The 27081-nt window shown below is 39.6% G+C and overlaps 1 protein-coding gene across 2 annotated transcripts in view; it reads right to left on the reverse strand.

Annotated features, from left to right (window-relative positions):
* Positions 1 to 767: 767 nt before the first annotated feature.
* Positions 768 to 27081, reverse strand: part of PLCL2 (phospholipase C like 2) — a 194719-nt gene continuing 168405 nt past the window's right edge. For both annotated transcript variants that reach the window (XM_005545687.5, XM_065539872.2), the window contains exons 5-6: positions 22903 to 23012; positions 768 to 1630 (exon numbers count right to left, since the gene is read on the reverse strand). In XM_005545687.5, coding sequence (XP_005545744.1) covers positions 1451 to 1630; positions 22903 to 23012 — 290 coding nt within the window. In that variant the 3' untranslated portion in view covers positions 768 to 1450. The remainder of the gene's footprint in view (positions 1631 to 22902; positions 23013 to 27081) is intronic.

Raw genomic sequence — 27081 nt, forward strand, 5'->3', positions numbered from 1 at the left:
AAGCACATTATTAGAATGCAAATGACAAGACAACTGAGCAAAGCATTGTTTAAGAGGATGCTGAGGAGCCTGGGCAGAAACAAATGAGCAACATCAGCTCCTGAGCATCTCTTGAACTGTGAGGAAATCACTAATAAGATACTCAGCTGAAGATTACATACACTTATCTGGCTCATATACCTGAGTCGCTGAACAGAAAAGAAGGGATTGTTGAAGATTTAGAGTAAATATTGACCCTTCCAAAATTTGAAAGCAGTTTTGGTTTGGGAGAAGCAGTAATTAGGCAGCCGTGTTCAGTATCTTGAAAGCATGAAGTTTCACTGATTTGGAAAATAAAAGCTTGGATTAAAAACTCAGCTGGCTCAAAATTATCTTTCAAAAGTGGAGGAAAAACAGATATTTTCTTAGACAAACATAAATTGAAGGAATCTGCTGCCAGTAGAACTGGAGGAAAGCTACACCTGCTCCTGCCCTGTAACTGCTTTTGACTTCCTATTTGCCAAATTCTGAGGCGCACATCACTACAGACCTGATTCAGAAGCATCAAGAGGGCAGCTGTGGGTATCTCGGTTCACTTTACAGTCAGCTGCTGTTGCTTAAAGCTGTTGAAACCTTACCAAAAGCAAAATAAGGTCAGCCCAGACAAGCAACTTATTTTTGACAAAGCTGTTCAACAAGCAAGTGGCCACGCTTAAGAGTAGAATATTTTGAACCAGAAATCTTAAAAGTTAAGGCTTCATTAAACACATGTACTGCTATTGGAGAAATATCATAAAACATCTTTTTAATGTGAACACTACTTCATACAATGAAAAACTATTTACAATGTATTGTTTCCAGATTTGTTGCTTTTACATCATCTCTACCCATGTGCTGATTCGGCATGTGTCTTCAGCCAGGGAGCTTCAGTCCAATTGCACATTCTCCTCGATGGCTCTCCAAGGACCCCGGGGATTCAGGGAACCTGTCCACTTACATTCTCCTTAGTAATTATGGCTCAGCAAGCATGCCACCAAAATCATCTAGAACCCAGATACTCTGGCAACCCCACATAAGTAAAAACGCGTAGATCAAGTTTTTTCTCCAATAAATAGTAATTTGACAATCCAATCCATTTCCATCTTAAGAAATTGTTTTCACTTAGGAAAATGTTTCTCAATGGAGCTAGAGTGAATAATCTGTTCTTCATACTGGAACTGAGTTAGAATGTCTTTGTATACAAATATAGCATATTTTGGCCAGCAATATAATTGCTTGCTATAGAGTTTATTTGCCTTCACACGCAGGATTGCTACATACATTCACAGTTTTAATAGACTGTAATTAGCTATTCCAGTTGTGCTTTAAAATCCCGAATATTATTCTCATTAGCGAGTGCAAAGCAAATGTCCCATCTGACTATAATTGGTCCTAGAGTTATAAACTCCATAATGATTTATTGTAAGTTTCCTCATTCTCCAGTTTCATCATTCGCTTTTTCAGGTATGACTTCCAAGCTCCGGCGTGGCTTCTGGACATCAGCATTTTCGGTGCCCGGTTTATTCAGTCCACATGAAACAGCAGCAAAATGGATTTGTTTCAGGTTCTCCAAAGTCTCATTCTTAGCATATTTCAAAAGATCTGCTTGTCCCTATAACAAAACATGCAATTAAACAGTATTAGATATGACATAACTTAGTGTTAGACTTCAACAATACATACCTTTCACCAAAATAGAAGTATTTTGATTCCACAAGAGGGCATAATTATTTCTTATTGGCACTGCATCTGAATAGGTCAATTTTAATAAAAAGTGAGTTTGTTTTCCCAGTTTCAATACCATACTCCAAGAGTATGCTGCTTTTCTGGCCCTTTCTATTTATAGATCTTCATGGGGTTCTGTGTGCATGGACTATTCCTGTCTGTCCTGGTTACAATTACATCTTTCATTCGTTGTTTGGCCAGTCTTGTCTTTTCCCTTTTAAGGTTTGAATAAAAAAAAAAAAACTTTTTATTTTGAAATGTTTAAATTTACAGAAGGATACAAGTGTCGTACAGAGAGGTCTTGTGTACCCTTTCCCAAATTTCCCGCAGCGGTTATGTCTCACATAACTATAGCACGATGTCAAAACCAAGATGCTGACAGGGGTACGAAGTGTGCCTACGCTTCTGTGTGACTTCATCACGTGTGGGTTCACGTAACCACCATGGCAACCAAGGCACAGTACTGCGCCACCACCACTGGGAAGTCACACCCACTCCCTCCTCTCCACCATCCCTAAACCCTGGCAACCACTGATCTGTTCTCCAGCTCTGAAGAACCACTAATCTGTTCTCCATCTCTGAAGCCCACACAGCCTTTGGTAAGTGCTGACAGCCGTGGGCACACAGCAGGTCCTCACTGAGCAGTTGCTGAAAGAAAGAGTGAAGCAAAGGATTCTTTACTCAGGATATATTTATCAGCCAAATTTTAATTTCTTTGCTGAGGTCTGATCATCGACTTGATCTGTATGCAGTATAACACGATATAGGTCAGAAAACAGTGGGTGAACTGAAGCACAGTCACTTGGAGTCTGGAACTGGTGCTGACAACGGGCCAACGCAGTTTGTCACCCTCTTTGTTCTTGACATTTTGGATCAGAGAATTCCTTGGAGGTGGGGAGCTGTCTTGTGTATTTTCAGATATTGAGCAGCACCCTTAGCACACCCTAATGTTTGCAGACATTGATAACTGTCTCTTGAGTGGGAGGGTGAGATACCCCCAGTTGAGAAACACTGGGCTAATGCATCAGCCAACAATTCCAAAATTATTGAGCAGAAGAGATGATGTGGTGCTCTATTGTTGTAAATTCCAACACTCCTACTTTGCTTTTTTGTTCATTTTTCCTTCCAAGTTTAACCTGCCTTCCACTAACAGTTTTTTCTACTGACACTATTACCTTTTCTTCTTTCTTATTCTCCTTGCTTGCTATTTTTTTCCATCCCCTTGGGTTCTCAATTTATTCTATTATTTTCTTTATGATTCCTCTGTAGTTTGACTCTTCTTTGTCCTACTTACACCTCCTCCCTGTTTCCCTCTTTCTGAACTGCCTTCCAGTGTGCGTTCCCTTTAAGGCATTCCTGTCCAGCAAGAGCTTGGGGCCAGCTGCAGACAGCAATGGGTAGGGACTTACCTTGGCTGGCAAATGGACTACAGTCAAATGTCAACCACTGGTGAGATCAAATTGCAAGGCAATTTTAAACCATCATGAGGCCCAAATCCACAGAAGTTTGCTGCTTACCACTTATCATGCATGGTTTTCCTGCTTTACAGAGTCCTTTAATTAGTAACTATAAATAGATGTTCCCTTGCTTAGATTAACTAAAGGAGCTTCATTTTTATTCATTCTTACTAGTCACTGAACTCACATGTTGAAAATTTACTAGTTATGAGGTTCCTGTATATATAGCATATTGTGTCAGGAGTATAATTTCATGTTAAATAGTGTATTTCCCTTCACAAGCAGAATTGCTACATACATTCACAGTCTTAATAGACCGTAACTAGTCTTTGACTTGTGTTTTAAAACTCCAAATATTTTTTTTTTAATTAATAAACTTTAATTTTTAGGACAGTTTTAGGTTCACAGCAAAACAGAGCAGAAACTACAGAGTTCCCTTATGCTCCCTCCCTATGCAAACCTTCTCCAGTAGCCACAACCCGCACCACGGTGGTATACTTGTTACAATCAACGAACCTATGTTGCCACATCCCCTCAAGTCTATTGCTTAAATTAGGGTTCACCCTTGGTTTTGTATATTCCATGGGTTTTGAAAAATGTGTAACAACATCTATCTACCCTTATAGGATCATGCAGAATAGTTCCATCACCCTAAAATTCCTCTGTGCTTTGCTAGTCATCCTCCCCCACTCTCAACCCCTGGCAACCACTGATCTTTTTATTGTCTCCACAGTTCTGCCTTTTTGACAATGTCATATAGTTGGAATCACAGTGTGTAGCCTTTTTGGATTGGCTTCTTTCGCTCAGTAATATGTATTTAAATTTCCTCTATGTCGTCTCATGGCTTGATAGCTCATATCTTTTTAGTGCTGAATAATATTCCATTGTCTGGATGCACTGCAGTTTATTTATCCATTCATTTACTGCAGGAAATCTTTGCTGCTTCCAAATTTTGGCAATTAAAAATAACTCTGCTATAAGCATCTGTATGCAGATTTTTGTGTGGACGTAAGTTTTCAATTCATTTAGGTACATTCCAAGGGGTATGATCACTGGATCATATGATAAGAGTATGTTTAGTTCTGTAATAACTACAGACAGTTCGACAGTTTCTGACAAATTGTCTGCACCTTTAGCATTCCCACCAGCATAAATGAAAATTCCTGTTGTTTCACATCCTCACCAGCATTTGGTGATGTTAGTTTTCTATTTTGGCTACTGTAATAGATGTGTATTGGTATCTCATTGTTATTTTAACATACAATTCCCTAGTGACATGTGGTGCTAATATATTTTCCATTTGTATATCCTCTTTGGTGAGGTGACTGTTCAGACTTTTGCCCAGGTTTTAATCAGGTTGTTTCCTTACTGTTGAGTTTTAAGAGTTCGTTGCATATTTTGGAAAACAGTACTTTATCAGGTGTGTCCTTTGCAAATATTTTCTCGCAGACTGTGGCTTCTCTTCTCATTCTCTTGACATTGTCTTTTACAGAGCAGAAGTTTTAAATTTTAAGGAAGTCCAACTTACCCATTGTTTCTTTAATGGATTGTCTATGGTGGTGTATCTGAAAAATCACTGCCATATCCAAGGTCACCTAGATTTTATCCTGTGTTATCTTCTAGGAATTCTATAGTTTTGTGTTTTATATTTATGTCTATGATCTATTTTGAGTTAATTCTTGTGAAGGGTGTAAGATTTGTGCCTAGACTGAATTTTTCATGTGGATGTCCAGTTTTTCCAGAATGATTTGTTGAAAAGATGAAGTCTCTATTCCACTGTATTGCCTTTGCCCCTTTGCCAAAGATCGATTAACTATTTTATGTGGGTCTATTTCTGGGCTCTTCTATCCTGTTCTGCTGATCTATTTGTCTATTCTTTTCACACTGTTTTATTTCCTGTAGCTCTGCAGTAAGTCTTAAAGTCAGATAAAGTCAGTCCTCTGACTTTATTCTCTCCTTTAATATTGTGTTGACTATTCTGGGTCTTTTGCTTCTCTCTTTAAACTTTAGAATCAGTTTGTCAATATCCACAAAATAACTTGGTTGATTTATTTAATTTTATGCTTGCTGGAATTTTGATTGAGATTATGTTGAATCTATATATCAAGTTGGGAAGAACTGATACCTTGAGAACATTAAGTCTTCCTATCCATGAATATGGAATATCTCTCCATTAACTTAATTCTTTGATATCTTTCACAAGAGTTTTATAGTTTTCCTCATATAAGTCATATATATGTTGTTAGATTAATACCTAAGTATTTTATTTCTGGGGGTTCTAATGTAAATGGTCATGTGTTTTAATTTTGAATTCTACCTGTTCTTTGCTGGTATATAAGAAATAAATTGGCTGGGTGTGGTGGCTCATGCCTGTAATCCCAGCACTTTGGAAGGCTAAGACATGAGCCTCAGGAGTTCAAGACTAGCCTGGGTGACATGGCAAAACCCCATCTCTACAAAAAAGTACAAAAATTAGCCAGGTATGTTGGTGTGCACCTGAAGTACCAGCTACTTGTGAGGCTGAGGTGTGAGGATCACCTGAGCCCAGGGAGGTCAAAGCTGTAGTGAGCCATGATCATGCCAGTACACTCCAGCCTGGGTGACAGAGTGAGACCCTGTCTCAAAATTTTTTTTCTTAAAAAAAGAAATCAATTGATTTTTGTATATTAACCTTGTATCCTGCAACCCTGCCATAATTGCTTATTATATTGTTCCAGGAGATTTTTTTTTGTCAATTCTTTTGGATTTTCTACATAGATGATTATATCATCTGTGAACAAAGACAGTTTTATTTCTTCCTTCTCAAGATATATACCTTTTATTTTCTTTTCTTGTCTTACTGCATTAGTTAGGACTGGACTTCCAGGTCAATGTTGAAAGCACTGGTGTCAGAGAACATCCTTGCTTTGTCCCTAATCTTATCAGGATTGCTTTGAGTTTCTTACCTTTAAATATGATGTAAGCAGTATGATTTTTGTAGATGTTCCTTATCAAGTTGAGTAAGGTCCTCTCTATTCCTAGTTCACTGAGAATTTTTATCATGAATGGGTGTTGAATTTTGTTAAATGGTTTTTCTGCATCTACTGATATAACCATGAGCTTTTTCTTCTTTAGCCTGTTGATATGATGAACGACATTAGTTGATTTTTCAAAAGTTAAATCAGCCTTGTATACCCAGTATAAATCCCTTTTGATCATGGTGAATAATTCTTTTTATTCATTTTTGGATTTTAATTGTTAATAGTGTGTTAAGGATTTTTGCATCTCTGTTGATGAGAGATACTGGTCTATCGTTTTCTTTTCTTGTAATGTCTTTGGTTTGGTATTAGGATAAAACTGGCCTGGTAGAATGAGTTAGGAAATATTCACTCTGCTTCTATTTTCTGGAAGAGACTGTAGAGTATTGGTATCATTTCTTCTTTAAATGTTTAGTAGAAACCAGTAAACCTATCCGGGTTGGTGCTTTCTGTTTTGGAGGCTTATTAATTATTGATTCGATTTCCTTAATAGATACAGAATTATTCAGATTGCCTATTTCTTCTTATGTGAGTTTTGGCAGATTTTACCTTTCAAGGAATTGGCCTATGTCATCTAGGTTTTCAAGTTTGTGGGTATAGAATTGTTCATCATATTCCTTCATTATCCTTTTAGTGTCCATAAAATCTGTGGTGATATCCTTTATTTCATTTCTGACATTAGTAATTTGTATCATCTTTTTTCTTAGTTAGCTTGACTAAAGACTTATTGATTTTAATAAGGTTTTCAAAGGAGTGGCTTTTGGTTTTATTGATTTTTCTCTATGCATTTTCTGCTTTTAATTTCATTTATGTATGCTCTTATTATTTTTATTAATAACAATTAGTACCTACCAAAATGCCTATCTAGGCATCATTCTTTGGACATCACATGTCCAGTTGAGTTTCTGATATCCTGCTACTACTCCTACTACCAGCTACTCTTCAGTCAAAGCAACCCCATTCTTGACCTGGACCAAGAACCCTGGTGTCATTATTTACTCTTCCCTTTTTCTTCCATATATCATCCCACCTGTCAGTAGGTCTTATTGTCATAATCTTCAAAACATATATATAAAGTTTCTCACCAGTTCTTACCATCTTCACTGCCACCATTGTGGTTTAAGCCACCATAATCTTTCTTGGAGTTTATTCTGACTGGTCTTCCCTCTCCATTTTCAACATGACAGCCAGCCAGAGAGCTCAAATTAAAACACAGGACATCCCTTCCTCTCTGTTTAAAACTCTTCAGCAGCTCCCCAAATAACTCAGAGTGAGAGTCAAAGTCCTTGCCCACAGCCTCATCTGACTTCCTTCACCCACCCACCCACCCTGTATTGTTCACCCAGCCTCTGATATAGTACGCGCCTAAATGTTCCTCAAACGCGTCAGGTCCTCTTTAGTCCAGCCTCAATGTCTATGCACTCATTGTTCCCTCTGCAGGGAATGCCCTTGCCACAGAAATGCACCTGGCTAGCTCCCTCCCCTCCCATTGATGCCATCTTGACTCTGATGCCCTCTTCAGAGCAGTGCCCTGACAGCCCCATCTTGTCTAATTAGAACTGTCACTTCCTGTCCATAATTCTCCTTACTGCTTCCCTGCCTTGCTTTTTCCATAATACTTATTGCCTTACTCTACTGCTTGGTTTATTGTCTGTCTCTTCCACTAAATGTAAACTTCACGAGGGCAGGAATTTTTGTCTTCTGATCAATGCTGAATCCTCAGAGCCTAGAACAGTGCCAGGTACAGAGTAAGGGCTCCATAACCATCTGTTGAATGCAATTAAAGTAATGTAATTAAAGTAAAATGTGAAAGTCTCCCCTTTAATCTCACAGCTGCCCCCTAAACAACGAGTTTTGTCTTTTTCTTGGCATTATATGTATATTACAAATAGTTATCTTATTTTACTTTTAATGTAAATACAATCAAGCAATCTATATTGTTCTTTGGTTTCCCTTTTTCTTCACGAAAAGTTATGTCTTAGTGATCTTTCCATGTCAGCATATATAGATCTACCACATGATGACAGGGTATTTAAAAACAAAAATCCCCAGATGGCATACGGTAATTAATGTGGTAATAGCAGAATTCTTCATCTGGTTGAATCTTACATTTCTCAACTTCAGAGAAGTCATCATGGTATCTTGAACAGAATAGGCCTTTGGACATTACCAAGGCAAGACACAAAGGACTCCCAAAGGCAATAAATCTGGGCTTGAGAAGCTGCTGAACTTTGTCCACATCACTTTTAGTTTGTTCTATGTGTCTAAAAATACATGTTTAACATGTCTTGGAGGTAAGGCATGTAGCATGAGTGAAGAACAATTCTGGCCAGGCATGGTGGCTCATGCCTGTAATCCCAGCACTTTGGGAGGCCAAGGCAGGCAGATCACTTCAGGTCAGGAGTACATGGTGAAACCTTGTCTCTACTACAAATACAAAAAAATTGGCTGGGCATGGTAGTGGGCACCTGTAAACCCAGCTACTTGGGAGGCTGAGGCATAAGAATTGCTTGAACCCAGGAGGCGGAAGTTGCAGTGAGCCAAGACTGTGCCATTACACTCCAGCCTGGGCAACAAGAACAAAACTCTATCTCAAAAAAAAAAAAAAAAAAAAAAAATCTGAAAGAGGTGGGGGTGTTTGTTGTAGTAGTGTTCATATTTCATAGATTCAAAAGACTTGAAAAGAGCAAAGGTTACTTAAAACACTGCCACCCACTGACACAGGGTGCCTGGTTTTGAAGACTCCTTCCACAAAGCTGGCTTTGCAATGTTTTCAGCTGAACAACTCAAATGTCATTTGATTTCACACATTCTGGTTTGAATTTTTTTAACTTATTCTATTTGGTTTTCATCTTCAAAGAGTTTTTAACAACCTTAGGTCAAAATATTTAAGGTTCTTACTTAGTAATCTTTAAAAGATGTAACTAAGGGCAGTGGCTGGATCCCAGCGGCTCTTGCTGCGAGTCTGGCGTGACCATGCTTTTTCTGGCTGAGCCTGTGGCTTACCTGGGATTGGAACAGAGGCCACAGCAGCCAGGAAAAGAATGATGGCAGCTCCAAATGCCAGAACCGCGCCCCAGCTGTGCTCAACCCCTGGCTAATCACCATACTTTCTGTATGACCACAAAAGATGTTCTAGTTTTTAATATATTAAAAATATTTCAAGACACATCTGTTAGTGCTACATTTTAGGAGCCAAAATTAGCAAGTACAAGTCATTGCTTTTATTTAGACGTAGGGGCGAAACAACAGGGATTCTACATCTGGCTAATGTTTTCAAAGTCCTTTTGTCCAACTATCTATTAGAGAAAAACAGTTGTCTTACTTCTGAGGTCAGGGATCCAGTGTGGCAGCTAAGACTTCCCCTGCCCTCTGCCACCTGTGTAATGGCCACATGCTTGGGTGTTGAAGAGAGCAAAGATTAGCACTTGCCATTTCCTGGGGGCCAGCAGGCACTTTTCTTCCAAATCACATGCAGTGTGAGCGAGGAGAAGAAGGAGGGTACTTATACCATTATGGGAGTCTGAGGCACGAAAATACTCCTCATTCCTGGCTTTCTTATCTATTTGGGAACACAGAGAGGAACCCAGCAGAATTTAGGTACCTTCACTGATACCACCTGCTCCACAAAGACAGGATGCAGGGGAAGAGCTATTACCATTCCCGTTTCATAAAAAGGACACTGAGTTTAGAGAGATTACAGGTAGATTCTGAACAGCAAATCACACTGAAACACACGCACCTTTCTCTCTGGTGTGTTTGTTTTATTTTCCTGTTGGATAAACTAAACTGTGAGGCCAAAACTATAGAGAGTTGAACCCCACAGACCGCATACAATATTTTAAAGCAAGCAAGGTGAAATGTCCACTACATTTTTCATGTACCCAGCACATCAAAAACTGTGTAGACAATTCACTCTTCCTGTAATTAAAAGCAGAAACAGAAATATGGATTTCCAATGTGTGTTTGTTGAATGAGGAAATGAGTGAACAAAAGAATGAAACGGGTGTGGTGGCTCACACCTGTAATCCCAGCACTTTCGGAGGCCGAAGTGGGCAGATCACCTGAAGTCAGGAGTTTGAGACCAGCCTGGCCAACATGACGAAACCCGTCTCTACTAAAAATACAAAAATTAGCTGGGCACGGGGGCGGGTGACTATAATCCCAGCTACTCGGGAGGCTGAGGCAGGAGAATCACTTGAACCCAGGAGGTGAAGGTTGCCGTGAGCCAAGACCACACACTGCACTCCAGCCTGGGGGACACAGCAAGACTCTGTCTGGGGGGAGGGGGGAAAAAAAGAATGAATGGATTGTAGGAGTCTTGGCTACGGATTCTAAATCGCCTCTCATGATTATACGTTGACAGTTCTCCTTTCAAGAGCTCTTTTGAGGCTGGCTGAGATTGTGGCACATTCATTTGAATTAAGGAAGGCCTCCTAGCTTGGTCAGGCCCATTTCCCACTGAAGTCTCAACTCTTATGGTTGAAAAAAGACTCCCTGATCATCAGAGTCACCTAAACCTAGAGCAACAGCACACAGGCTGTTGTACAGGATGTTAGGCTCATTCTAAGAGTGAGTGATGTCTGTCCTTTTGGCTTCCTGTATGTGCACTCACATGTTTGATGGGCATGGAACATGAGCTGCAAATCAGCTTGTCTCCCCACAGCAGGAAGACCGCCTTCCCTCCACCCTGACTTCCACCCCAAAGGGTGCAAAGAAGCTGCCGGAGGGGGATAAGGGGTTCTGTGCAGGAGCAGAAAGGAGAGCCCTCTAAGCACAGCTCCTGCCCTTGGTTTTTTCTGGATCCAAAGAGATGTTTCTGTGGTTCGAGGCAGTGTCTGGATGATGCAAGGACAGTGGGCTGCACGGATCTGACTATCCGTGTGGCTTCCTTTGCCTGCCACACCTTTTGCCTATATCACTTTTACAGTTAGTCTCCAATTTTCCCAAGGCTGTGCTCAGAGGTTTGTACAAAAGTTAGTAATTTTACATATAATATTCAATTTTTTAAATTCAGAATGAATGCCTTCCTCCTTATAAACAATTTTACGTTTCCTTCACCAAAGACAGAGAGTTGGGGGCTCCTCAGCAGCACCACGGAGGAGACGGTGTCTGAGTTGGGGAAACTCAGGGCAGGAAAGGATGGCGGCAGGCCCAGGGGCTGATTCTGCCTGCCACAGAGGAGTGACCGTGACTCCAACACATGGCACCTCTGGAGCCCAAACATTTAGCAGAATGATTTCTATGCTACAAAGCGTTCTAGGTTCTGACTTTGACTGCATGTCCCTCTGCTACAGACCTGGCCATGGGAAGGGCTAAAGTCCACCATGCAGTACGATAGTGGCCTCGTCTGGCACAGAGCTGGCAACTCTGGTGGCAGAGGTAGGGTGAGCGTTCAGGAGCAGCCTTTGGAATCTCCAGACAGTGGAGGTGAGCCATGACCTAAGCACAGAAGGTTGGGTGTCAGCAGAGGGTTCCAGGCAGTGACCAGGGCCAGAGGGCAGGGGAGGGTGGCCCAGCTGTGTGGAGAGAGGACGCAGAGAGCGAGGGGACACTGAGAGGCAAGTGGGGCTGGGCCATGGGTGTAAGAGCCCTTGGAAACACCAGGGAAAATAGCGCACACGTAAGCATGTCCTTCGCACTATTAATCTTCCAAGCACACCATTTACACAGTCAAACATTAGCTGAGTAATCACAAACTCCACATGAGTGGGGTCCCAATATTGGAGGTTTTACTGTGTTTCAAATGGACCAGAAAGAACAGCCTGCCTAATGACAAATGCTACTGTAGTTTGATTTTCTGAGCCATTATGAGGCATTTTCACACACTAAATAGAGAAATGGCTTTCAGTCAATTATAGCTTTTCAGGAAAAGAGACAACATAATATTCTACCTATAATAAATAAAAACAACTAAAAGATATGAGCCTCAATAAAAGGAGTCATACATCAACTATCATGGTAACTTCAAAAAGGAAACAAATGCCAGTCTTTTAAGTCTTCAAGATAAGCACTGTACCTCAGGTGAAAATGAAGAAAATCAAGACAAATGTCTTACCAGATGCAAAAACCATCTGTTTTATTGATTTATTTTTTTGGCAGAAGTCTTAGGTTCCTAAAGAGAATGAATCTCTAATTACTTTCAGGGTTTATTGATAGTCTTGTTTCTGATGGTAAAGGGGCACAGGTCAGGAGAGCTAGCCTGGCAGCCATTCATCTGGAAAACATCTTGGGCTGTAACAAGCTTAATTCAAGTCCAAGATATTATATAGATGCTATAAAAAAAGCCCAGCCATCCCAGCCACCCCAGTGAGATCCAGCCATGTGAGTGCCTTCTTGGATGTTCCAGGCCAAGCTGAGTTCCCAGCAGAAGAAAATCTCTTAAGTGATCCCAGCTAACACTGTATGGAGCAGGAAAACCATCTGGCTGAGCCCAGCTAACCCACAGAATCACAAGAAATAAGAAGTCGTTGTTTTAAGCCACTAGTTTTGTAGTGGTTTGTTATACAGCAATAGACAACTGAAACAGTCACCAAAAGGAGCCAGATTTTGTGCTATCTGACAATACCTTCCTGGACAAAGTGGATTAAAGCAGGGAAAGAACCTGATCCAAGGACACTTAATACAAGAGGAGGTTTATCAGGACCACTGGTCTGGAGCTAAAAGGCTAGGCTGAGGTAGGAAATACAAATAGATTGAGTACTTGAAATAAATGCTGAGAAGGTATGGTAAAGAACAGATCAAGGCCAGAAAAAGTTATCAAGCCGTAGAAACTCTGAGTGAACAGAATGAGCCAGCCAGCAGAAGCAGCAGAATGGATAAGAGGCGGAAAGATAAGCAGAAAGACCCCGTTCCACAGAGAGGATCAGCTACCTCGGGGCCGCCAGGTTTTCGGACAGCTTGCTATTGTCATGAGGCTGGACTGCAGTTTCCGGTCTCCAAGTTCCCTGAGGTCCCTGTCCCTCTCATGATCCCTTGTGGCAGCCAGCATCTGTGGCCACTCCTCTGTGAGCTGGCCAGAGAGAGTTTCTACTCTTGGTAACCAAAACAGACCAATGAAAACAGGACTCTTCTAGTATGAGATTCTACCATTTTAGGAGTGGCAATCAATCGACACAGTGAAAATTACCACCAGTACAGTGAATATTTTGGCAACTGGAAAATAAAGGTAGAGGAAGTCTTGATTAAGCTGGTGGATTGAAAATGCATTACAGAATTTCCATTCCACATTCCTAATGAAATGAGCAAAAATAAAGCCAAGCAAAAAGCCACAAACAGCAACCAAACTAAAAAAAGGGTATAACATCATTCTATAAACTAAAACTCATAGAAGTCATGTTGGCAAGTCATAAAAGTCCTGAAAGTTCTATCTCAAATACAACCAAACCAGAGAGATGAAAACTAAGCGAACATTCTCTCTGTTTCATGGAATAGCAGATGGGGCAGAGGGTGGGAAGAAAGAAATGACCCAGGAAAAGTTGGAAATGTGGCTGGCATACAATTAGAAAACCAGACAGAATGCAGAAAACAATGACTTTCAGATAGTACAACACAGTGATCCTGAGAAAAGAAATACAAACAATTGTGTCCAGCTTACTGCTTGCAGTTTCCAGGTGCAGTGCAGGAAAGGGGAACTCAAACAGAGCCCAGCAGTTCCACTGGGGTGAGAAGACACAGTGTGGAGTTCAGGGAGTCGACAGTGGCTAGAATATGAGGGGCTGAGAAGCAGAGAGGAAGGAGTTGGAAAACAGCTATTGTGAATATATGACATATCTTCAAGAAGGTAGAGGATATGACTAGCATGAACAGAAACATGAGAAATTTGAAATTAAAAATAAAACTGAATAGGATTAATGGCACATTAGATATTACAGAAGACAGAAGTATTGCTTGAAAATATAGCAATATTGCTTGAAGCCATAGAAATAAAAATATCAAGAATTAAAAAGGAAAACAAAAAGGAAATGGCTGAGTAAGATAATTCCAACACATTGGGAGGCTGAGGTGAGAGGATTGTTTGAGGCCATGAGTTTGAAACCAACCTGGGGAACATGGCAAAACTAGTCTCAACAAAAAATGTACAGATTATCCAGGCATGGTAGCATGTGCCTATGGTCCCAGCTACTCAGGAGGCTGAGATGAGAGGATCATTTCAGCTCAGAAGGTTGAGGCTGCAATGAGTAGTGTTCGTGCTACTGCACTCCAGCCTGGGCAAGAGTGAGATCCTGTCTCAAAAAAAAAAATTTTTTTTTAAACCACAGAAAATATTTAAAAACTAATGAATAAGCATCTGTGATTATGGGATAATAATATCAAGCAGTATATTTATACATATAATTGGAGTTAGAGAAGGAGATGGTAGAAAGGGTAAGAGAGAAAAACATTTCAGGAAAGAATCACCAAAAAGTTTCCAAATTTGTTAAAAACTATAAATTCACATATCTAAAAATCTCAACAAACCCCAAGCAGAAGAAACATAAAGAAAACCACATCAGAGCCTGTCATATATTTTTAAAAACTCATATACACACAAAGATGCTCAACCTCCATCCACTTACTAGAATGACAAAACTGACAATTCCAAGCGTCGACAAGGATGTGGTGCAACTGAAACCCTTGTAACACTGCTGAGGAAATGCAAAATGGAACATCAGTTTTTTTTTTTTAAACACTGTGGCAGTTTCTTATCAAGTCTCACATACATTTACTATGTGACCCAGCAATCACACTCTCATTTACCTAAGAAGAATAAAAACATGTCCATACAAAGACTGATATGTCAATGTTCATTGAAGGTTTATTTATAATAGCTAAACATTGGAAACAACACAAATGTCCACAAATTGGTACATGTATAAACAAAATGTGTTATATCCATAAAACAGAATAATATTTAGCAATAAAAAGGACTGGAGTACTGAAACCTACATTAACTTGTATGACTCAAAGCACTATGCTACATGAAAGAAGCCAGGCAGAAAAGACTGGATGCCATGGAATTCCATTTATATGACATTCTGGAACAGGTAAAACTATAGAGACAGAAATAAGATAAGTGGTTGCCAACATAAAAGATTTTACTACAAAGGGGCACAATGCAATTTGGGGGAGCAGGGTGACACCTATCATCATTGTGCTGGGGGTTGCATGACTCCAGACATAGTTTATTTTATCACACTTCACAAATACTGCATTTTTTTTTTTTAAACAAATTGAAGGTTTGTGGCAACCTTGCGTCAAGCAAGTTTACAGTGTCATTTTTCCAACAGCATGTGTTCACTTTGTGTCTCTGTGTCACACTTTGGTAATTCTTGCAATATTTCAAACTTTTTCATTATTATTATATCAGTTATGGTGATATGTGATTGGTGGTCTTTGATGCTACTATTGTAATTGATTTGGGGCACTATAAGGTGTGCTCTTCCTTATAAGACAGCAAACTTAATTGGTAAATGTTGTGTGTGTTCTGACTGTTCCACTGGCCACTCTCCATCTCTCTCTGTCTCTTTGGGCCTCCCTAATGACATGAAAAGTCCCTGAGACATAACAATATGAAGATTAGGCCAAAAAAAATAACCCTACAAAGGCCTCCAAGTGTTCAAGTGAAAAGAAGAGTTGCACTTGAAATAAAAAACTAGAAATAATGAAGCTTACTGAGGAAGGCCAAGTTCAAGTCAAAAGCCAAGATGAGCAAAAAGCTAGGCCTCTTGCACCAAACATTTATCCAAGTTGTTAATGCAAAGGAAAAGCTTGTGAAGGAAATTTAAAGTGCTGTTCTACTGAACTCATGAATGATGAGAAAGCTAAACTGTCTTATTGCTGATATGCATAAAGTCTAAGTGGTCTCAATAGGAGATCAAACCAGCCACAACATTCTCTTAAGCCAAAGCCTATTCCAGAGCAAGGCCGTAACTCTCTTCAATTCTATGAAGGCTAAGAGAGGTAAGAAAGTTGCAGAAGAAAAGCTAGAGGCTAGCAGTGGTTGGGTCATAGGTTTAAGGAAATAAGCCATCTCCATCACATCAAAGTGCAATGCAAACAACAAGTGCTGATGTAGAAGGTGCAGTGAGCTACCCAGAAGATTTAGCCAAGATCATTGATGAAGGTGGCTGTACTAAACATCAGATTTTCAGTGTAGATGAAACAGCCTTCTATTGAAAGACGATGCCATCTAGGGCTTTCATAGCTCAAAAGGAGAAGTCAATGCTTGACTTCAAGGGTTCAAAGGACAGTTTGATATTCTTGTTAGGGAATAATGCAGTTGGTGGCTGTAAGTAGCAGCTGATGCTCATTGGCCATTCTGAAAATCCTAGGGTCCTTAAGAATTATGCTAAATTTACTCTGCCTGTGCTCTATAAATGGATCAATAAAGCCTAGATGACAACATACATGTTTACAACATGGTTTCCTGAATATTTTAAGCCCACAGTTGGGACTCAGTAAAAAAGGTCCCTTTCACAATATTACTGCCTACCAACAATGTACCTGGTCACCCAAGTGCTCTGATAGGGATGCACAAGGAGATTAATATTGTTTACATGCCTGCTAATACAATATCCATTTTGCAGCCCATGGATCAAAGAGTAATTTTGACTTTCAAGTCTTATTATTTAAGAAATACATTTAGTAAGGCTATAGCTGTCATAGATTGTGATGCCTCTGATGAATCTGGGTAAAGTAAATTGAAGACCTTCTGGAAAGGATTCACCATTCTAAGATGCCATTAATAACATTCATGATTCATGGGAGAAGTCAGAATGTCAACATTAACAGGAGTTTGGAAGAAGCTGATTTTGGAGGAAGTTGATCCCAGCCCTCATGGTTGACTTGGAGGGGTTCACGACAACAGTGGGGAAAGTAAATGCAGATGTGATGAAAATAGCTAGATAACTAGAATTAGAAATAGAGCCTGAAGAGGTGACTCAATTGCTGCAATCTCATCATAAAACTGTAATGCATGAGGAGTTGCTTCTTATGAAAGAGCAAAGAAAGTGGTTTCTTGAGATGGAATCTACTCCGGTGAAGATGCTGTGAACATTGCTGTAATTACAGCAAAGGAGTTGGAATATTACATACACTTAATTGATAAAGGAATGGCAGGGTTTGAGAAGACTAATTTTCAAAGAAGTTCTACTGTGGGTAAAATGCTACTGAACAGCATTGCACATTACAGAGAAATCTGTGGTGAAAGAAAGAGTCCATCGGTGTAGCAAGCTCCATTGTTGTCTTATTTTAAGAAATTGCCACGAGCCACCCTAGCCTTCAGCAACCACCACCCTAATCAGTCATCACCCATTAACATGGAGGCAAGACCCTCCTCCAGCAAAAGAATTACAACTAGCTGAGGGCTTAGATGATTATTAGCATTTTTTAGCAATAAAGTATTTTTAAATTAAGCTATGTACATTGTTTTAGACAGAAATGCTACTGCACACTTAATAGACCATATTGTAGTGTAAATATAACTTTTATATATACTGGGAAACCCAAAAAATCATGTGACTCACTTTATTGTGATGTTTGCTTTATTGCCATGGTCTGGAACTGAAAAAGCAGTCTCCAAGCTATGCCTTTACATACATTTGTCAAAACTCATAGGATTTTGTGCTCAAAATTGGTGAATTTTATTTTACAAACATTATGTCTCAAAGTTGACACACACAAAAGAATGATGTAGACTATCTAATGGAGGGAGGTTTGAAAGTTGGTTTCTAAATCAAAGAAGCAATTGGAGGCCTGTGGGAATGGATTACACCCTCTCCCCAGTTTGCAGCAGAAACCCTAGAACAGGACATTTTACAAACTCTGAGAAGAGAAAGCTGGGTCCAAGTATCATAAGAAGCCTGGCAATGACACCTGCTGGCTTTATTTCCTTTCCCTGCTATTCCTGTAGGCTGCAGGAAAGCATGGGTGCCTTCTCAGATTGATGGTGACAGTGAACCAATTTAAATACTGAACTTCAAGTGACATGGCAATTATAGTTTTAAGACCAAATATGAATACTTTTAACATGGACAATAAAAAAACCCAATATGCTCCATCTAGTAATATTAGAGAATGCTCATATTGTCATCTTTCTTTTTTTTTGAGACAGAGTCTCGCTCTGTCACCCAGGCTGGAGTGCAGTGGTGCGATCTTGGCTCACTGCAATCTCTGCCTCCTGGGTTCAAGTGATTCTCTTGCCTCAGCCTCCCAAGTAGCTGGGATTACAGGCACCCGCCACCACGCCCAACTAATTTTGGTATTTTCAGTAGAGACGGGGTTTCATCATGTTGGCCAGGCTGGTCTTGAACTCCTAACCTCAGATGATCCACCCAGCTTGGCCTTCCAAAGTGCTGGGATTACAGGCATGAGCTACCATGCCCAGCCCATATTGTCCTCTTTCATAGCAGGTCAACCAACAATACTTATAACTAAAACATGTAGCTTTAAAAATACCCGACAAAATGACTTCTATTAACATTTTTCATAATCCCTTTTCTTAACCTCAAAGGGATCTTTTGGGAAATGGAAATAAATCTTTGTTATGGTAGAAATTGCTCACCAATTCATTTAGCATCTTTATGGTTAAGTAAAATGAAATTTAGTACTTAAAAAATATTAAAGAACAATTATATTAGAATTCTGTTGGTCAGGTGCGATGGCTCACGCCTGTAATCCCAGCACTTTGGGAGGCTGAAGTGGGCAGATTACCTGAGGTCAGGAATTCGAAATTAGCCTGGCCAAGATGGTGAAACCCTGTCTCTACTAAACATACAAAAATCAGCTGGGCATGGTGGCGCATGCATATGGTTCCAGCTATTTGGGAGGCTGAGGCAGGAGAATCACTTGAACCCAGGAGACAGAGGTTGCAGTGAGCCGAGATTGTGCCACTGCACTCCAGCCTGGGTGACAGAGTGAGACTCCAACTCAAAAAAGAAAAAGAAAAAAAAGAATTATAACTACTGACATAACTTATTTCATAATATCTGAGACATTAGTGCTTGTGAGATGTGCCAGTATTTTATGTAGCACTAACAAAGAAAAATCATTGCCAATTTAACCAGGATATAATGCAAAGATGCCATGGACTATAAGATGTACGCTAATTTCAAAGATACCGAAAGTGTGAAAAAAAAGTATGACTTAGAATCAATAAAATATGTACTGATCCATCCAGACATATTCATATAGAAAGGTTCCTGGAATAAGGTCACCTACATCTAATAATGGTTATTTCTCAGAGGGATAATCTTGGGTCTTTTAAAAACATTTTTCTATTTTAAAAAAGATAAGATTTACAATAACAAATGAATGCTTTTTTTTCAAGAAAAAAAAAGACTGGAAGTAAGTATGCCAAGATGTTAATAGTAGATAATTTTGGGCGTGGCAGTTACAGATGACTTTATTTCTTCTTTGTTCATTTCTGAATTTTAAAAGAACCTTCAAAATAAAAAAACTAAACAAAGCAAGTAAAGATTCATAAAAACTGGGACAGACATCCTTTAATGAAAGGACATTTTTAGTGGCAGGAACTCCTCTCAGGGTGATCAATGGTCCCAGTTTGCCCAGATTGTCCTGGTTTTAGCACTGAATGTCTTGTTCCTGGGATGGCTGGCCACCCTACCTCCTTATGGTTCAAATGACTATGGTGATGCATCAGGAGAGCTTTTGATTCTAGGACAATAATGATAAGGTTTGTTTTTAGTGTGCCTCAGAATCCCCCAAGAAACTTGTTAAATAAGCAGATCCCTTGATTCCAAGCCTGGAGATTCTGGTCTGGGAAGGCTGGGGTTAGGCTTAGGGGAGGGCATTTTTAAGCATCCCAGGTAATTCTCAAGCCTTGGCCTGTTTCAGAGCTCCTTCAGCAGTCTTCCTGGCTTCCTCCTTCACTTCCTCTTCTCTGCATTTCCGGGGTCATCTGAAACCCTCCCTAAGCATTTGTGCCACTGGGAGCCTCCCGCTGTGTGTTTACTGCTGGCCATCTGCCTGGAGCACTGCCACCTCTCCAAGTTCACTGCAAAGAAAAAGTGATGGGAGGAACTCAACAGATCCCATGCCCTCCTGCCAGGAAAATACTGGTAGCTCAACTCAGACCTAAATTCATGTTCAAGATTCCCTGTCAGCACTCATTCTTCTAAAGAAAGTTTAAACCAGTGACATACAGGAATGAAAAAAGCCCCCCATTCTACAGAAATGACACACAGATCTTTCCAATTCTTCCTCATCCCTCACTTACGTTCTACCATCCTCAAACACCATCTGTAGCAAATATTATCCTGGAAATTAAAAAAAGACCTATTACCCCATCCTATACATTTACTTCCATATGAACATAAGTCTGAGGTGTTAATTCTCTCTCCTGGACACAATTCAAAAGAAAGTAGGTTTCTTCAGTGTATCTATTTGGTCCAATTACTTCTAAAATATGGCACACTGCTTTATGTCAGCTGTTTTTCATTAATATGTACATCAGGCTCCCATTTTTGGTGGCTCTCGGCCCAGTGCTTCTCAAACTTTAATGTGCCTAAGAATCACCTGGGGATCTTTTAAAAATGTAGATTCTGAATCAGCAGGACCAGGGTGGGGCTTGAGATTCTCAATTTCTAACAAGTTCCCCCCTGAGGCCTTGGCTGCTGGTTCCCGGACCGCACAGGAGTAGCAAGGGTACTTGACAGGCCAAAGTTTGGTCCCTAGGTCTTTATTTGCCTCTAATAAAATTAAAACAAAGTGATCATTTGTTCCTACCACAGGGCTTAATCTGCTGTGCTGTATTTTCTGAGTTTACAGGAAATTTGTAGTGTGCCCCCCACCTCTGACCAGGAGTGAATCAGCAAATTATAAAGCCAAATCCTTTTTCGTTGTAAATTCTTACGTCTGCTGTTTATTGATCTGCAAACAATCAGGGTTAAATTCTAAGCAAAATAGGTATATAAGAAAAGTACATAAGTAAAGAGGGAAATGTCTGAAGAAGTCAAGAAAATGATCTTAATTATAAAAATAAGTAGAGGTTTAACATGAGAAAAATGCAAATGGCGACTAGCTTTGGAAGAGACTTTTTATTACATCAAATCTGAAAATTATTGTCAGCTCCAGGGATGCAGCTTTTAACTTGAGGGGGAATGAGGAAATTTAAAATGGCAGCTGTGATAATGTCTTTACGGTATTGAATCTGTTGGGGCTCAGAAAACAATACCCCAAAAGATGACACTGACATGCTGACCTAAGGAAGCAGGCTCAAGGTTTCTCTGACCAACCCCACCACATATCTCTCAGTCCTCTCTCTCCCAAAGATGAGGCTGTTCAAATTCCCTTATCTAACTAGAAACTGAACCCACCACAGAGGAGCACAAATGCTTCTGATTTCCTCTCTGAAATTTCATTAACCAGAGAAGATTAAAATTTGTATTACAGAAGAAGAGACAGAAAATTTAACACCACAACTACAGCACAAAGAACTTCCTCCCAAACTATTTTTCCTTCTCAGACCATTCGATTCCCAAAGAGAATCATTTACTATCCCATTTCTGAGCACTGGGCCCATTCATTTCCCCTAAAATTCATTTACTACCCCTCAAAAACGGCCACATTTCCCCCATGTCCCTCCACTACGAAGAAGGGTTTGTAAGCATCATGATCACACTGGGTTGTTAGGTAATCATCCTCCTGTCATTCCCCATGCTTCTGCACCTTAAATAAATATAATATGTAGGTCTTTTTATGCCTGCTAATCTGTCAATTGTCAGTTCGTTTTCAAGGCAGCTTCAGAGGGTGAAAGGGAAGCCTTCCTTTCTTCCCTACAAATTCAGCTAAGGAGAAAGTTTGGAAGGCAAACACCAGAGAGTGATATTACATTTATTAATTGTCCAAGATCTGGAATGAAATAACTTCCGTGTTATTATTATTTATGCTCTGCGAATAACACTGAGAAGAACTATTGAAGTAAAACTCAAAAGTTTCGAGGTACATACACCGCATTATTTTTTAAATTATGTCATATTACATATAAAGTAGAAAATCAGCCTGAGAGACTGCACAGCAAAAGGCCAACAGTAACTGTCTCTGGATGATGGGATTGTGTTTACCTTTGATTATTGCTCTTTTGACATTTTTGACAATGAAAATATATTATTTTATAATAGAAATAAAAAAGTTAATTTTTAAAAACTGTTATGCCAAAATAGATATGCATAGAGATGGCATTTCCCTTCAAGAAATATTTCTTTAAATAACAGTTCTTTTATGTGTTTCCTTTGATTATGCGCCATATAATTCTTTTCTATTTATTTCTGGGATTATATGAACATTATAGCTATAATTATACTTTCAAGTGTTAAATGAAATTTGAGTAACTAGAATCTTTAAATTCTCAATCATTCCTCTGTAATCAATATTTTCTATTTTACATATAGCAACTGGCATTTATGAACTTTAAAATGTCTCAAGGATAAAATGACTAAGTGCTTTATCTATGAGAACCTACAATGTGCCAATCATAGAAGTTCCCCTGTTCTTCATCTGATTTACAATGCCAAACTGTTGTGCCTGCAGACTCTAGGAGGGCAGAGTTCTTCATGTGATTTATGCATCCATTCTACAATCTCAGTGGCTGACCATGTACCATGTAGGACATGTTATACTAAGAGAGGGAAGCATGCTGTAAAAGACTGCAAAATCGCCAGCATCAGAAACAACTCTGTAGATACCTTTAAGATGGTAATATTCCAGGTAAAGCTCTCCACTGCTTTTTGTAGCTTTCTTTCCTTCAAACCTTCCTTGGTGCCTATGCTGTGCAAGTGTTCATGGAATTCCATGGCTGAAAGAAATAAAAAAGACAAAGTATATTACCTCCCATCCAATCTGTGGTAATGAACTGGAAATATTTCTTTTTCTAGGTAAAGTTAAAATGATTCCAACCTCCAGTGGAATTTCATAAATGTGTCCATTCAAGAATGTAATAATGGGGACAAAACACTGAAAAATTATGGCAACAACAAGGCAGAAGGCATCTTCGAAGTCAGCAATTGTTCCTCATTGTTTTGAAGGGAAACAGGGCACCTATGATCACTGTTATTCTTATTTTAGAGAAGGGAAGCTCAGCAAGCTTCAGAGATGGGAGACTGCAAGGGAGCAGAAAGAAGGGCTGGGACCAGCATCTGGATCTGGACTTTCAGAAGGCGGATTTCAGCTCCACTGAGGACACAGTGGAGACCAGGGATAGAAAGAATGCAAAGTAATGTATTTTCTGTCACAGAAAGGGTCAATCTGAGGTCAAAGACCAAGCCCACAGTACAACGAGGGGAGTGGAGAAAGACCCTGAACTCTAACTCTGCATTTATGCTACAACTCTACACCAGAATTTATATAATAAATAAATATTCCCTACTGCTGTTCAAAATAATTTCTGCAAGATCTATAGATCCTCTAATTCAAATTTAGTTCATAGGGTTTTTACATAAATTTAAAAATTTTATGCTTTTTTTCCATTAGATGGAAAAATCTTAATTCCTAATCACACCAATATAACTGCTAATAGTAAGACTGCTGAATCCAACTTAAACATTCTTAGCATTTTTTTTGTCCTTAAGGGTATATGTATTTGAGAATGTTCAGTGAAAAATATGATGTTCTAGGGTCAGCTGGAATAATTCTTTTCTCTCTGTGGTTATGTTACTGACAATGTACAATTAGGTCATGTGTTTCTTTTTTCTCATTTTACATGTATGTGGTGGGGGGAGTACTTTTTTTTGATGTAATTTGTTTTATGGATTATGCCAAAACATACATAATTCCAAAGTTAAACTACACATCGAGGTGAATTCAGATAAGTCTTGCCTCAATTATGGTCTTCTCTACCTTGATCTTTCTTCCCTGTATATGTTCTTATTAGTTTTTTATTGTATTCTCTTTGTAAATGTAATCAAATGTGTACATATTATTCATAATCTTCCTTTCTTACAGGAAAGTAGCATACTATGTACAGTGTCCTGCACGTTGGTTATTTTCTTTTTCTCACACAGTTGCATAGTGGAGTTCACTCCATGTCAGCGTATAGAGCTCTTCCTCACTCTTTTCTGTAACAGTTACAGACTCCATTGTGTAGACGAATCAGCATTTATTTAACCAGTTCACTACTGAAGGACGTTGCATGGTTTAAAAACTTTTGCTATTACAAATAATTTGGCACTGTTGTAAATTTTACAAGACCTTTTGTACATTCTTTTGCACACTTTTACTCTTCAGTTGGGCATTCCGATTTCTAATTCCCTTTCTATGCAACACCATTTCAAAGCAACTCTTTATATGGTGATTGACAACAACTTTATTCCTTAGTGTCTTCAAATATCAAGCAAAAGCTGACACACATATCATAAATACAATAAATGGCCAATTTAGTCTTTTTACTTCTGTGTTTCTTTCTCTCACCTAACCAGGAGCTGTGGTCCTACTTCCTGTTATGCTAATAAGATATAGTAGCCTCACTGGTTTCGGGAAAGAACAGTAACTAGTGAGATTCATTCCACTCTCCAGGGAACTAACGCATGGACCACTCCCCTTTTCTCCAACTTCTCTTTTGCTGATGATGGTACCTGAGAACATCCCAACTTGGTTAACTGAATAAGCCCCCTCCACCCCAATGCCACATACACACTTTCCCCACTCTTCACCTCTAGGAGACTCCTTGGAGTGTGCTGCATGACTCAGATCCACCCATTGGGGCCCTAATGATAAGACTGATGTGCTTGGCTTTTCTAAGTTTTAATATTGGACTTCAAGAGTTCTGGATTTCCAAACAGGAATAATTAATACTCATTATGTTTCTGGCAGTCAGAAGCTACCATATTCTCACAAGTATCACTGAGGTTTGCAGAATGGAATCCATGACTGGAATTATAGGAAAGGAAAGAGACACAAGAGTGGGACGGAGGGGGTAGCTCTCTACAAACAAGAAATATGACTCCATGGACTATAAGATGAATGGGAAAAGAAACTGGGAGGAAAAATGGAAGTGATATTAACTAAAGCAGGACCACATATTACAATTGCTTGACCGAATGTGGGCTCTTCACGATGGCTTTTTATGGCATTTCAAAACTGGCACAAGGTGTAACAATAATAGTAAGGGATTTTTCTAACATCAAGGTATCTGCATGGAAGCCTCATTATGCTAGAGGCAGACTGTTTATGGTGCCTTGCTGAACATTTGATCACCTGTAAGGTAATGAGGCAATGACAGGAACTGGTATGCTGGGCTTAATTCCAGCTCACATAATGTAAGTATGGAACAGCAGAAGAAGGGAATGCTGAGCTTAGACAAACAGCTACTCTTAAGAAAACAGCTTTCAGGCCAGGCGCGGTGGCTCACGCCTGTAATCCCAGCACTTTGGGAGGTCGAGGTGGGAGGATCACAAGGTCAGGAGATCGAGACCATCCTGGCTAACAAGGTGAAACCCCGTCTCTACTAAAAATACAAAAATTAGCCAAGTGTAGTGGCAGGTGCCTGTAATCCCACCTGCACGGGAGGCTGAGGCAGGAGAATGGTGTGAACCTGGGAGGTGGAGCTTGCAGTGAGCCGAGATCGTGCCACGGCACTCCAGCATGGGCGACAGAGCGAGACTCTTGTCTCAAAAAAAAAAAAAAAAAAAACACCTTTCAGAAACTTTAGGAAGTATGAGCCTAGGGGCCAGAGGCTCTTACAGAACAGGCTGCCTTGAGAAGGACTGGGGACTTGAAGACGAAACAGAGTTGAAAGGATAAAAAATGATATAGATAAGGAAGAAATGGGGAAACATTTAAAGAAACAAGTGTAGCTGCATACATGGCTGCTATCTAAAAAGCTCATATTTTACAAGTCTATGAAAAAAATGAGACCATTCTCCCTTATCTTACTCCTCTTAAAATACCTCTAGCCCAATAAAAGTTCACAGGGACATGCAAAATGTTTTATTAGTGAAGCTCTTTTAAAAAACAGGCAAAAAGGTAATAAATTGGACACTGGAAATACTAAGTTAAAAATAAAAAACTCAGACTATCAATCCCATTGTCATTTATTTAATTATTTGAGTTGCTGCATAATACATCTGTTTCTGTTAAATAAGTCTTTTTTGTATTTTTATTTTTTATTTTGAAACAGAGTCTCACTCTGTTGCCCAGGTGAGGGTGCAGTGGTGTGATCTCGGCTCACTGCCATCTCTGCCTCCTGGATTCAAGCAATTCTCCTGCCTCAGCCTCCCAAGTAGCTGGGATTACAGGCGCCTGCCACCACACAAGGCTAATTTTTGTATTTTTAGTAGAAATGGGGCTTCACTATGTTGGTCAGGCTGGTCTTTTAAACATTTCTGTGTTATTAACTTAGAAATGACTGATCTTTGCTAATCCACCAGAGTAGATTTTGCTAATCCTAATTTGAAGCATATATTGATTTTATTTTTTTAGGAAAAGGGTTCTCACCTTGACCTTTCGGGCCAGGGCAAGGACTAAGGATACACAACCAAGGGAATCGCAAGGCAACTTGCCAGGCACTTCACATATGCTGTACAAGAAATGCAGACAGAGGCTACAGCACTTTCCTAAGGAAGTGGCAAAGAAGGATTTTAATCTTGGTTTGTCTAATATAGTCATACGTGTAAAATAATTATTCTGTGGGCAGAACGCTGTAAGGGCTATTGCACAGGTACCAGTTAGAAGGGAAGAAAGAGGGAGGGAGAGAATGAGATTATACATTTGAGCTGGATCAGTCTATATATATAAAACAAAAGAAATCCATTAAGATATCTAAGATGCAAATTGCATTATTCTCTCGGTACTAAATTTCTAGGAAATCTATTCCTAGCATGTCACAGGAGGTCTTCAGAGTTCTTTACAACAACAGTGCTGTATAAAGA

Source organism: Macaca fascicularis, chromosome 2 (genome assembly GCF_037993035.2).
Source record: "Macaca fascicularis isolate 582-1 chromosome 2, T2T-MFA8v1.1".
Lineage (NCBI taxonomy): Eukaryota > Metazoa > Chordata > Mammalia > Primates > Cercopithecidae > Macaca > Macaca fascicularis.